This window comes from Halichoerus grypus, chromosome 11, assembly GCF_964656455.1.
Source record: "Halichoerus grypus chromosome 11, mHalGry1.hap1.1, whole genome shotgun sequence".
Classification (NCBI taxonomy): domain Eukaryota; kingdom Metazoa; phylum Chordata; class Mammalia; order Carnivora; family Phocidae; genus Halichoerus; species Halichoerus grypus.
In genome coordinates this window covers 24,554,723-24,568,205 of record NC_135722.1, presented here as the reverse complement: position 1 = coordinate 24,568,205, position 13,483 = coordinate 24,554,723, and the positions used below count along the sequence as shown (strand labels likewise).

Here is a 13,483-nt window from a genome sequence, read left to right as displayed (position 1 = left end):
GAGGCCATCTCTTCTCCCAGAATATCCAACTGCCTCTGAAACCCAGAGACATCACTCCCCAGCCCGATTCACAGAGAAACTCAGCAGAGAGGAGGGGTCGGAGGCTGAACCTGAGGCGGCTAGGTTTCCGGACCCAGTCATCCCCCTTGCGGGTCCTGAGGCCGCCCTCCCAGCGGGCCGGGAGCAGACACCGGTGCGTCCCGGGGCGCATGGGCACCCCGGCCCTCCCGGCGCCCCCCCAGGCCGCCCCGATTTACGGTCTCGGGCGAGCTCGGGGCGGGGGCGGAAGGGCCAGCGCAGGGGAGGGCTGCTGCGTCTTTAAACCTCTGCCGGCTGCTTAGTCACAGCCCCCTCGCTTGGGTGTGTCCTGCGCTCGCTCCCTCCTCCCTCTTAGGTCACTCTTTCAGCCCTTGAATAAAAACTGCACCCAACTTCTCAGGCGCCCTCATTGCCCAGCCGGACCCCCAGCCCCCGATAGGTTCGGTCCGGCCCGCTCGCCCCGTGTTCCGCCGGCCCCCGCCCAGCGCCCCGGACCCTCCGGCGCCCCGCGCTCGCTCTCTCGGTTCGCTCGCACCATGGACAAGTTTTGGGGGCGCTTAGCTTGGGGACTGTGCCTCCTGCAGCTGAGCCTGGCGCAGATCGGTGAGTGCCGCGGGGGGCAGCGGGAGGGAGTGGCCGGGGCGGCCCGGAGGGACCCAGCAGCCACCTGGCTGAATTGGCCCCGGGGACCGGAGGCGAGTGGGCAGCGAGCCGCGTGGATTTGGTTCAGGAGAGCGGGGCTAGGATTTGCGCTAAGCCCTTGGAGAGTGTGCTGGTGGGAAGCACCGTTTTGTTGAAAGGAAAAGAAAAAGAGCGAGGAAAAGTTGGCTGCGCAGGCTGCCGGCGCGCGGTTTTGGGTGAGGTCGCTGGGGCCGGAGCACAAGGCAGAAAGTAACTGTACTCCTGGGTGCGCGCACCCGTGTCTGGACGAACAGGCTCGTGCGCCCAAGGGCGCTGGAGCCTGGCTGGGCTGTGGCCGGGCAGGGCCGAGCTAGGCGGGGCAGGGGCTGTTGGCCAGGTGGCCGGAGAGATGGTGGTGGGACGGCTGGTGGCAATGAGCTTTCCAGAAAGGGGTGCGGGCGCCCTGCAGCTCCCCACTGCGCCTGGGTTCCAAAGCTCTTACAGTTGGCTCCAGTCACTGCCTATCTAGCGCTTGTGGGAACTTGAACCAGCTCTGTGAGGTTCTGGGTTTCCACGAGGTGCCAGCCTGGGGCAGGGACTGTGAGGAGGAAAGGCAGTGACTGAGCCAGCTACTCAGTCCTTGCAAACCTCCTGCTTCTGCCAATCAGTTAGGGGAAATCCAGACAGTAATGTGGCTCACATTCCCTGCCTGGCAGCCTCAGAGCAGGGAGGGGAGCCTGGGCATCGGGGTGGTGTTAGGGACCCTGGAGCTGGGGCTAACGTACCCCAACCAAACAGGGTCTGTATCTTCAGTGGCTTTGGAGTGGGTGGCGGCGTGTTAGGTATTCTGGTGAGACTGAACTCCAAGCGTTCCTTCCCTTTGTCTATATACATACAGATAATTACATGGCTGATTTGCTTATTGCTAGCAAAATTAGTTTTTCTTTTAAGAAGTGCCAGCTGGGTCATTAAGACAGCTCAGCCTATGGTTAATTCTACTCAGCAAGTATTTATTAAACCCCACTCTGGGGGTACCAAGAAAGTAAAGACACAGTCTTACCTGGGTACTTTAGGCTGGGGCTAAGTGAGGATCGAAGATTTAGATTCGTGAGACAGAAATAAAAATGATGATAATAATCATACTAATAGAAGAAATGCCAACACCAGCCCCCGTTTGCTGCACACTTTCACGGTGCTGGGCGCTGTGCTGAATCTTTACAAGCGTTAACCTTATTTTATGCTCACGGTAAACCAGTGAGCAGTGTCCTGTTACTAGCCCTGTTTTACAGGAGGGAAACAAACCGAGGCTCAGAGAAGTTAAGTAACTTGTCAGTTTTCACACAGCCAGAAGGATTGGTGCGCATGTGAATTTAGGTCCATGAGCCTATGCTTAGTGGGAATATGTTAGATTGTATGTATGGCCCAGACGTACTTGGAAAGAGTTTGAGGACAGAGGGTTGAGGTGGACCAGAGGCCATCGAGGAGGCTTCCAAGGCGAACTGAGCTCCCAACAAGCCCTTGAAAGGCAAAAACGCTCGGGATGCCAGAGAAGAGAAAATCTGGAGTGCAGGGAGAGCCCTGGGTCCGCCCTTCCCTGGGAGCTCCAGGGAAGTTTCTTTGTGTATTACCGTCCAGTGATGTCTTCTGCTTTGTTTCTGAGGATCCTGATTTCTGACTCCTTCCAACCGGTCTCCCTGATTCTTCTGAAGGGCCCCATCCCCAAATATTTGATGCTGTCCTGACCCTTGAGGTTCTCCTGGAGACCAGAAGGCTCACTCCTGCCCCACGTTTTCATGGTCCTTTGGGGCAGCATCATTTGGAGGAAGCATGAAAAAGTGCCAGGGGCTTGGCTTTCATGTGCTTGTAACGTTGTTTGGAGGGAACTGAGACTTGGAAGGGAGACGTGACTTAGCAGCTCCGCTGGGCAGGCAGAGAGGGGAAGGAGGAAGAGGAGCTGGGGCGGGGGTGTGGGCAGTACCTTTGCCCTAGTGCCCCAGTGTGGGGGGTTAGTAAGGAGGGAGGCCTCCAAAAGACAAGGAAACTTTGGAAAGGAGCAAAATTTGGGGAGGAAGAAGGGCTCCATCCTCCATTCGGAAAGCAAAAAATAAAGAAATGGCCAACATTGGACCCAGAAACTAAGTTGGAGAACAGACACTTTGAATTCGGTGTCATATGCAGGGGGGAAGAAAGTGGCCCTGGGTACCCTGGGTCGAGGGCAAGGGGATGAGCCCTCCCACATCTCCCCTCCTCCTCTCCTCACTGCTTGGGAATTGCGCCCCTGGTGTTGAGAAAGAGGGGTGCATCTGAGAGCTCCGGAGCTTGGGGGTGGCTGGGGGCCCTTCTGCTCCCCGCGAGCATGAGAGACCCCTCTTCCTGGGAGTTAGGGCTTGGGCTTTGTCTTCCCAGGTGGAGAAGCAAGAAATCCATCACTGCTGGGGTTAACATCAATTAATTCAGTTGTTCCCCAGATAGACATTGGGCATCTTATTTCCTGCCAAGGCGCAGGGCCAAGTAGGTGTGCCTGAGGCTGGCAGCCAGTAGGAAAAGGTTCCATTTTCTTCCAAATTGCCCCACGCAGGAGCAGCATAGGCAGCATGAAATTCTTAACTTATGACAGATCCCCTTCTATTCATTCAAGAAATATTTCTTGACTCATTGCCGTAGACTCAGCAATGGGGACTCCAAGGACCATTTAGAGAAACCCTCCTTTTTCCCATGGAGGAAACAGATCCTGAAAAAGAGGGAGGGGTGACTTTCCCTCTTGCAGACAGACTGAGGGCCAGACCTTTTCCAGCCACGGGTCTCTGAAACACCCCTATCATCCAGGACGGTAATGAGCGCCCCCTCCCCGCCCCGCCCCTGCAGTGGACAAAACACTAGTTTCACACCTTAAATGCTACATTAAACATTCACTACATTTTTTATTTTACCCTACAATATATCCAGTTTGAGTTTAATAAAAGAATAATGATATATACTTCTTATCACAAAGCAAAGCTGCTTCTCGAAGCCTCGCACTGCTACGGCAAGGAAGAGTGGTAAGTCCCAGGAAATGCCATTTAGGGAGCATCAGCTCTGTGCCAGGTATTCAGCCAGGGGGGTTGAATAGGTTCTTCTATATAAGCCTCATGACAGTCCTGTATATGGTTAGCACTTTCTTAACCCCATTTTCTAGATGAAGAAATGGAGGCTCAGGGAGGCGGCATGACAAGGACACACAGCTAGTAAATGGTGGAGTTGGGGTCTCCCGTTGTCTAACGTTGGAGTGTTAGACTCCAATGCTTATGCTCCTTTGATTCATTACTTGGGAAGTTGTGTGTGTATGTGATTCCCTCCCTGTCCCATGTGACCAGCTAACGTGAAGCCTGGTGTGAATGGCTTCTCGCTCCCCCACCTGGCAGGCTGTGGACTCTTGGCTGCCCTACCCTGCCCTACCCTGGACTGTGTCTCCCCAGGCTTGGCCACAGCTGTCAAGAGATGCCAACCTAGTTATTTGTTACTAAAATAAGTCAATTGCCTTATCAGAGTTCAGCTGCCCTTCTAGACATGCTCTCATTTGCAGGCTTGGGAAAAAAGGGAGAGGCTGCTCCTCATCTAAGAGACAAGTTAGGGCAATGCCCTCTGCCTGAAAATTAAGGAAGAGCCCCTGCAGAGTTCCTCACCCTAACCTGCAAGCAATCTAGATGCATTAACCCAGCAGGACCCTCATCACACACTCCGTGGAGGCCCCCGGTGTTTGGCAGGTTGTACGTGGCCCAGCGAGGGAAAGCCTTGAGGACCCAGGTGGTGGGCTGACACGGTTTTCTACAAAAGTCAAGGATCTTGAACAGAAAGCCAGTATGGAGCTCGAGGTGATAGGCGGCCACCCAAGTGAGATTTCAGATCAGTCTACGGCGTCCAGGCTGATGGTTCTAAGCTGGGGTTCCCTGACACAGTGGAGGTGGTGGGAGGTAAGCTGGGCTTCCCCAGCAGTGGGTCCTGGCTGTGGCTGGGGCTGGGCTCTGCCGAGGCTGTGGCTGGGACCACTCTGGGCTGGGGCCGGGGCTCAGCTAGGGCTGAGACAGAGGCTGCACTCTCCCCAGCCCCTCAGTTCAGCCAGCTCCACCCAGAGCCTGAAAAGGAAGTGACTCTTGTGCAGAGCGAGCAGAAGCATGGCAGATGCTGTCAGACAAAGCATGGTTCTCAAAGGGGATCTTTTCTGCTTCAGAAAGAAATTCTGGGGGATTGCACAGCGAGAAGCTGATGACTCAATTTCCTTTGTGTCTCTGCTATTTAATAGGAAGCACACCAGTGTTCTTTAGAATGATCAGGGTAGGCTACTGCCTCCTACCTTAAATTCGAACCCCACTTTTCACTCCCTCGGTAAGTTGAAGTTTTTCTTAAATTGCGTCCTCCCCCCAAAGCTGGCCATCAAGGGTTTGGGAAGCCAGACCAACCTGACAGTGTTAGGAAGGGGTGTTTTCTAGTTTGTGGTTGTGGAATCTGGCTTGGCATGGATAAAGTGATTGTGCATGCCAAATTTCCCAGGAGAGTCAGGATTTCCAATGTGCCAACACTCTACCAGTTGACACATAGTATATATTTTGACTAAGGGTCTCTATATTTTTCTACCAATGAGTGTATGGCTTCGTGTGATTAGGAGTCAAAAACTTTGCAAGATGTTTCGCATAAATGAATTCACGGCTTTACAACCCCTTCATCAGTCTAGGGTCCGATTAAATTGACATTTGGTTCAGAAAACGTGCAGAAATATTTGGGAGAAATATTTCATATTCCTCTGCTCTCCCCTTCCTGATCACCCCACTATGTGAAGTACCAAGACAAGCTACCTATTTGATTCTTGCTGGCTGGACGTAGGCATACACACATTGTGGGTGTGCTTGTAAGTCTTTATGTGTCTGAGCCCATGCATCTACCCCTAATTGCTGGTCAATCCTTAAGCATGTATCAGGTGTCTTCTGTGGGTCCCACACTGTGCTGGGTACTACAAGGGAATTGCATGGATGAGATTGGCACCTCTGGCCAAAAACCTTGTGGTTTTATGTGTAGAACACAGTGCACCTGACTGACAGGCTAATGGCATTGTTGAGCTGACAACCAGCAAGGAAGGCTAGAGGAATCAAGGGAGAGGAGGTGGCAGTAGGAACAAGATAGGATTTGAATCTATGAAGAAGCAGGAATGAAAACAGGGTGTGATTCTTTCTTTACCCTGCTATTTATCTACCCACTCTCGAATACGTTAGTTAACCAGCCCAGAGAGTCAACAAACATTTTCGCAGTGCCCACTCGCCGCGCCAGCTAGCTAGGCACTGGGGGGCTCCCTGTCAGAAGGCCACGGCCGTCGCCCCTGAGTAGCTAGCGCGCGGTGTGCTATGTGGTTTCCTGGGTACCGGCTGGCCGTGTATCTCTGGCTTCCACATACTAGATTTGGGTCGTGCACTGCCCCACTCAAGTTGTGACAACCTCAAATGCCTCCAGACATTGCCAAATTGGTGGTGGTGGTGGGTAAAGTCACCTCACGTTGAGAATCTGGGGTCGTAGGATGGCAGCCACTCTAGTAAGCTCACCTCTGACAATGTGGTATCTGCTTCTCATAGGGCCCCATCGGGCTAGTAGGGGCCCCCTAGCCTCACAGAGCTAAAATTAATTAGCCTTGAAGCTGCGCAGTAAAATTATGCAGGGAAGCCTTTTTCACTTTGGGGGCCAAGGGGCGCTAATGACTTTCTCGATTCTCAAAGGGGGAAAACCCAAAACCTGACATGCTTTCTCTTATCTGTCTTCTAGCACTGTGGGAGCCCCCTGGCATCAGGGATTATGTCACATTCGTTTTGTGTGTGTGTGGTTCCAGATCCAAGGGTTGGCCCTAGTTCCCAGTAACTGTTGAACTCAAGTGAATATCCAGAATACAGAAATAACCTGATCCTATATATGGAGGCATGCTGGACCGCATACGTAAGACAGCGAATAGGTCTGTGTGTATATATGGTAACAGTGGTGACGGATGTTTTGCTCAGGGCAGGGGTGAGAACGGTGCTGGGCTGGTCAGCTGCCCACCACAGGGCTCATGTTCGGTCTGCCCAAACAGGGAGGTCACCCATCTATTTGTGGTTTTGGTGGCTGCTTGCTGTGGCTGGGGACGTCTGTCTCAGGACAGGGTTACTAGCTTCTGGGGCCAAGAAGGGAGTGGGAGCCAGGCAGGATGATGACACCAACCCCCAAATTTAAGCCTCAAAATAAAACCCTCCCCAGCAGCGGCCCACTTGGAGGTCTGGTTATTTTGGAGATGCTGACCTGAGGTTGGACTCCTTGAACACCCCTCTGATCACCCCCCTCCCCCACCATGCCTGCTTCTGGAAGGTGGTGGCAGCTGGGAGAGAAGCAGAAGAGCTTCCCAGAAGATTCTCACCTTCTCTGTGGGTCTCCTGCAGCTCAGGAAGGGGCAAGGCTGCAGGGAAGTCTGCTGTCTGCTGGGGAGCCACACCGGCAACAGCAAACCGTGTCTCCTCTCTGTAGAAGCTTGCCAAGTCTGGAGTTGCCCACAGCTGGGGCAGGTCCTGCCTCCCTGCCCCAGGGATCGTCTGTCCAGGGACACTCGGACACAGGGAGTCAAATGGGGAATGAAGGGATGGGTATTGTGGGGGAAAAGACCATCCCGAAGCCAGATCTTCCTGAGCATGGTGTGCTCCGGCCGCCTGGGTGTGTCCACCCGAGGCAGGTGGCCCTCCTGAGTGCAAGTGTGGGCAGACAGGTCCTGAGTCACCGAGGAGGTGATTTGCAAAACTCAGGCCCCAGAAATCTTCGAGTCTTCAGCTTTTGAGAGTCAAGGTTAATTGCAAAACTCCAGCGGGGAGAGATTATTCACATTTGCTCTGGTGTCACGGCGAGTCTCCTCTGGAGGAGCCTGTCAGTTCATCTTCCCCACAACCTTTCTTGACAGTTAGAGAGAGCTCTTGTACCCTTTGCGCTTGTTTCTTTGCAGTTAGTTGTATATTTTTGAGATTACGATCGGCACAATTAGTAACGACAGTGAATACTTAGAGGGCGCTAACCCCTCTGTTTCCTAGATACTAACTTGTTTAATCCATACACCAACCTTCTGAAGTAGTGCGATTATTATCCCTGTTTTACATATGAGAACACTGAGCCACAGAGAATTTGAGTAACTTGTCCAAGGCCACAGAGCTGGTAAGTGATGGAGCTGAGATTCCAACGGAGGTGCTTCGGCTACTGGGTCCAAGCTCTTAGTCACTGCATTACTGTGCTTCTCTCAGTATGTGAAGATGTCAGAGCCCCCCAGAAACCCGAGTGGTGATGCCTGGTAGTCCTCTGGTTGTTTTCATAAACCCCATTTGGAAATCAGGTGTGGGTTGGGTCATAAGGTCCACAGAGCTAGTCTTGCCCTCCCTTTCTCCACATGATGCCAGAGGAAGGGGATGGAATTGCAGATATGAAGGAGAAAGAAGTTGTCATGGAAACTTCTCCCCATTCATACTCTGAGCAGCTCGTTCATTCCAATTCCTGGATAGAAGTTTTGCTCTCTTCTATGTGATGGGAAGTTGGGGAAGGGGGTAGGATTGAAAAGGATGGTGGATCGAGTTGTTTGTTCATTATCACTTCATAACTTGGTACAAGAGGTGGAAGTTGCTGATGGGGGGTTTCTCCACCATCTAGGACTTTGGCTCGTGAATGCGCAAAGCTGGAAAAGGGGTCAGTCAAATAGCAGGAACGTGTTTGCCCTCAGTGCAAGGGTCCTTGGCCCCAGGGCCTTCTCTCTACCAGTTAGAATGATGAGGGAGGGAGGGAACTGAAAGAGGAGGCTGTCAGGAATCAGGCTACACTCACCCTGGCATAAGGAACTGAGCAAATACTAGAAGTGGGCCCTTCTTCCCAGCCCTTGCTTAAACCTAAAGGTGGCCTGGCTTCTGTGTGGCCCAGCAGATGACTTGTGCATGGGGAGGTGGGGGAGATGGGCAGGGTGTCCTCTGGGTGCTTTGCCTGAGAAACAAGCCACCTGGGAAGGGTGGAGGCAGAGCCCCTTGGGGATGTCTGCCTCGTCTGTGGGCCTGGGCTCAGAGACTCATCACAGATTCCTTACCCATTTGAATTTCACTTGAGCAGGTCTGCAGGGCCTTCTAGGACCCACACACCAGTCACGGATCTAGGCAGCATCTTTTACCACTTCCTCTCTCAAAGAGAACCTGCCGAGGTATTAGGGTGATGACAGTAAAGCCTTGCAGGTGTTCGTCATTATGCAAATTGAGATGCCAAGGAGAAATTAACAATGCCACGCAACCAACACCTGGTCTCCTGCCTCGGGTCTAGAAGGTGGTTTCTGCGCAGGCCCCTGGCCCCAGTCTTCACACACCCCAGAAGTACTAAATGAGGATCTCCTATCTGCCTGTCACAAATGTTGGTATGGCTGAGCGTATCCGGCTCAGGAAGCAGAGTCTAGCAGAACTAGCTGCACACTGTCTTACAGCCTGCAGGTGACCAGGTGATGTCACTGAGCCAGCCCCAGAGCCACCAGTTGGTTGCATGGTCTCATTTTCCTGCAAAGGGAAGACAAGGGTTCAGGTACCGACAAGAGTGCTCGTCACACAGAGGTAGACCAAATGTTGGAGAGGGAAGTGATGCTGCCATAGAAATCTCTTGCCCTGAAGTTCATCTTGGCTGTGGATCTTCTGTGGCCGGACAAGTTGTCTTCCCAATGTCAGCCTTAGAGGGCAGGTATGTCCCTCCGGGCTCACCAGAGTGACTTTTACTTGCCTCTGTTGTCTTGTTTCTCTCTGATAATTCATAAAACCCCCACGAGCATATCTCTATCTAAAAGAATGAAGTTTAAGGGATGCCTCTGGGCTGTGTATGGCCATCTGTTCTCTTTCGCTGGTGAGCAGCGGAGCTCCTTAGGGAAAAGCTCACACTTTATGTACATCATATATTTTTATATTGCGGCAGCCACCAATTGTCAGTTCCCCAATTATAGTAGATGCTCAATAAATACTGGATGACTGACTGAATGGATGAAATTTCTAGATTTGGCAAAGCAATCTTTATCATTTGCCTTTTGTGATTTTTATAGATTCTGGCTAATTCTTTTTCACCCTTTTTTTTCTTTTTGATCTATAGAAACCTTTTAATTTTATTTTTTCTAGTGTCTCTTTTAGTGATCCTCAAACCTCCTTGAAACTGCTTTTCTCTGCATTCTCCCTAATGTGAGTATATCTTTCTTGAAGTTTGACATGTCAGGCAAGGCGGGGGAGGTTCAGAGCTCATTAGGTTTTGTCCAGTAGAACAGGGATCTTGATTTCCTCTAAGTCAGTCTGCTTCTATGCCCCAGCACTTCCTTCCAAATCTGGTCTCCTATATAAAAAAACCCAAGCCTCAAAATCATATTCTCAATGACACTTAGAGAAAAGACATTGGCTTTGGGTCACTCTGTTAAAAAAAGAGGAAGTTGTTTCTTTCAATGGTTTAAAAACCTTCCATTCCAAAGATCACTTGTGTGGAATCAGAGATTTCACGTGGTGCACTGGTAATGAGGAGGTTTGGCTTTGGAGGAGGGCTGTGTAGAAGGAGTAAGGGCTGTGGAAAGAACCAGACCTGAGGCTGATTCCCCTCTCTGCTGCTTCGGAGTGGTGTAAGCTCAGACAGTGTGCACACGTTAAATGTCTAGAACAATGTTTAGCATGTGGTATCTCGTGCTAAGTGTCTAGCACTTAGAGGTGCCTCAAGAATAGAAATGACTATTATATTATTCTATTTTACTTTGCTGAACAAACATTTCACCCTTATTTACCTCCAATTTTCCATGTATAAAATGAGAGGGTTGGATTCTAGTTGATCTGTAAAATCCTTTCCAGGCCTCATGTTCTATAAATCCACCACTCTGTGGGCCACGAACACCTAAGCCTCATAAAACTTAATGGAAAGAATAACATGACCATAATGCAGTGCCAAAAAAAAAAAAAAAAAAAAAAGTGATGCCTGGTTTGTATTAAATGTCAGAAGTGAATTATTAATCCATGCCAGAAACAAGTCTATTGACCCAGTTGTACTCTAAACCCCAGTGGGGAAGCATGATTCTTAGGAACAAGGTGCTTTGTTCAGAGGATTCAACTGAATCCTCTCAACCACTTGGGAATGGGCAGGTGAAGAAGCTTGGGCCAGAGAAGTTAGAAACATGTCTCAGTCACACAGCTAAAACTGCAGGAAGCCAGTCCTGGGATTACCTGCAGGATCTGAATGCAATACCTTTTCCATAAACTGTACTTTAAAAACACATTCCTTCAAGTGATCAGAAAAGCCAACCTGTGAAGAGGAGAAAAGATTATGTCCTTTACTCTCAAAGCTCCATGAGTAATGTGGATTTCTCAGCTTCCCTTAAGGGAATGCTGTAGCATGTTGGTGCAAAATGAACCACACTATTCAGCCAAAGCAGTGTGTAGAGGGTGAGCTTTAGTATCTTATGGAAAATAACTAGGGTGGCCATGAGAAGCTAAAAAAAAAAAGAGGCAAACAAAACAAACAAATATATTATATATATACCAAGGCATTGGGCATGGCAGACCTTTGAGATGGCAAGTTGCTGGTTCTACTGAGAACATTCCAGATTCCTGCTAAAATATTTATTTCTTTTTCATAAACCCAGAGAAGCTCTTTTTGCTCAGGAAAAGGAAAGAAGGAAGGACGGGAGGGAGAGAGAGAGATCGAGAGACAAGGAAAAAAGGAAGTCCTAAAGATGGCACTACTTAGGAGTTTGCCAAAGTGGGTCAGGGACTAAATGCCCTGTCAGGGTTCTGACCTTCTGTCAGTCCCTTAAAGTCCTTACTGAGATCACATCCATCCAGGGTGTGCCCATTTCATATCCGTTTGGGATCCACCGACCAGAAACCGAAATAAAATACCAGAAGGGCTCTGTTCTCTTGTACGCAATGCCCTCAATTATCGCTTGGTCATCGTGCCTCCAGCCCATCCCGTAGACACCGCTTCTAGGAGAAGTGACAACCGCATACAGCCCGGCGGGGGTTTGCCATTTCTCCCCCTTAGTCACAGAAGGACTGTGGGCAAGATTCGTCCCTTACGGTTTGCCTGTTTCTCCAGTTGTAACATGGTGCTGAACTCACTAATTCGGCTCACTGAAAAGTGTAGTGTGCCTGGCACAGTGAAAAGAAGCAAGGGAGATGGAAGATCTAGTTTCTGTCCTCAGAGAGCTTATGGTTTGGTGGGAGAAAAGTCCAACAGGGAAGGAACCCTACAAGATGACGTATCATCAAGTGCCGGAAGGTGAGGAAAGGCGGACAGCTCTGTGAGCGGCAACTGTGGGGGCTTTGTGCAAGGAGTGGGACTTGAGGATGAGGTGGATGAGTGTGGGAGAGAAGACGGACGGAGAGGGGGAGAGGAGAGGGCAACCCACGGAAGTGCAGAGCTTGAGCTGAAAGTTTCAAGTGACTAGGAGGCCCAGCTGAGGAACAGTGAGGGATGACGTCGGGCAGATTCCAGGCGATCAAGTGTCAGTGGCACCATCGGAAAGATCCAATTCTTCTGCCCCTGAGAAGTTCCCACGACACCCTCTTCAGAGCTGCTAGACAGAGTTCAGAAGTGGGGCACCTGCGGGCACCTGCTCCCGCCCTGCTTGGGATAAAACTTGGGCAGCTCTGGCTGGGTTGGGGAGTGGCAATTGAAGAGACTCCCAAACAAGCCCTGCAGCCCCAAATCTAGCAAATAGATTTCAGCTTACATACCATCTCCCATCGATTGCTAGAGGCTGCCTGGAGGGCTGTGCTAAGAAGCCAAGCCTTGGCTCAGCCGCAGAGGGTGCCGTGATCCATTAGTGATGTCTGCCACGGGCACAGGCTGGAGGAGTCAGCACTACAGTACAGCCGTACAGTACAGTACAGTTCTGGTTTTCCTTTCTGGTAGCTGCCTGTAACTGGGACGTTAGCCACTCAAATCTAGTGAGCAAGTCATTCTGTAGACTCCACCTCCTTCCAGAAGCGTATAAATTCAGTCTCTTACCCAGAGGAGTTCGGTGGCTTGAGCCTTCTCCTAGGATTCATTTGCACTGTTTTCCCGTTCACCCCAAGTGAAGTTAGATGCTGGGAGCCGGAATCTCCTCTGTTTGAACCAGAGCCAGGCTCCTTGGCAGAAGGCCCCTTCTCCACATCAGCTTCTCTGTCTGCAAACTGAGAAGACAAAAATGATGCCTCACCCATGGGGGTGATAGGAAGAATAACTAGCTAATGTGAGTAAAGCCTTTGAAGATGAAAGGGTTGTATGTGCACGTTAATTACAACTTTTATCAGCCCTGGAGCCTCTGCATTCTCAGCTGCCACTGGGGGCTCTTCAGGGCCTCCCAAGTGCAAAGAGCACCAGCATTCCACAGACTGGCCCCTCTGGGTCCAGCTTGCAGCATCCAAGTCAAGTAGGCTGGATTCTGAGCTCAGGCTGGTAAGCCCATCCTGGGACACTCAAGTTTCCCACTACTCATGCCCAAGAGAAAAAGCCAGCTCACTACCTGGGCAGGTAAGATAAGATAGAACCAAGGTGTAAACAAAAGGCTCCACCAGGAGTCTACTAGAAATAGCCCCCAGGTGAGATTAGGATACTGTGCTCTAATTCCCACCCTGTCAAAGCCTAATTGTGTGACCTTGGGCTACTGGCTTTATCTGTCTAATGCTTCAATACACTGTGTGAACCACCTGGGGATAATAATCCCTCTGCCTCCCCTGGACCTCTCCACCTTTGCCTGCTGGTGTGAAAGTGTTTTGTGCTGTGAGGCAAAAGCACGTGATGTGGAACCACAAGGTCCTATTATTACCGGAGG

General features: G+C 50.8%; 1 protein-coding gene across 28 annotated transcripts in view; it reads left to right on the top strand.

Moving 5' to 3' along the window:
- Positions 1 to 384: 384 nt before the first annotated feature.
- CD44 (CD44 molecule (IN blood group)) overlaps positions 385 to 13,483 on the top strand; it is an 84,679-nt gene continuing 71,580 nt past the window's right edge. For 7 of the 28 annotated variants that reach the window (XM_078058213.1, XM_036106838.2, XM_078058211.1 and 4 more), the window contains exon 1: positions 395 to 642. In XM_078058213.1, coding sequence (XP_077914339.1) covers positions 576 to 642 — 67 coding nt within the window. In that variant the 5' untranslated portion in view covers positions 395 to 575. Of the gene's footprint in view, positions 643 to 13,483 lie in introns of all 28 variants that reach the window. The other 21 variants (XM_078058207.1, XM_078058206.1, XM_078058210.1 and 18 more) reach the window with 12 other exon arrangements.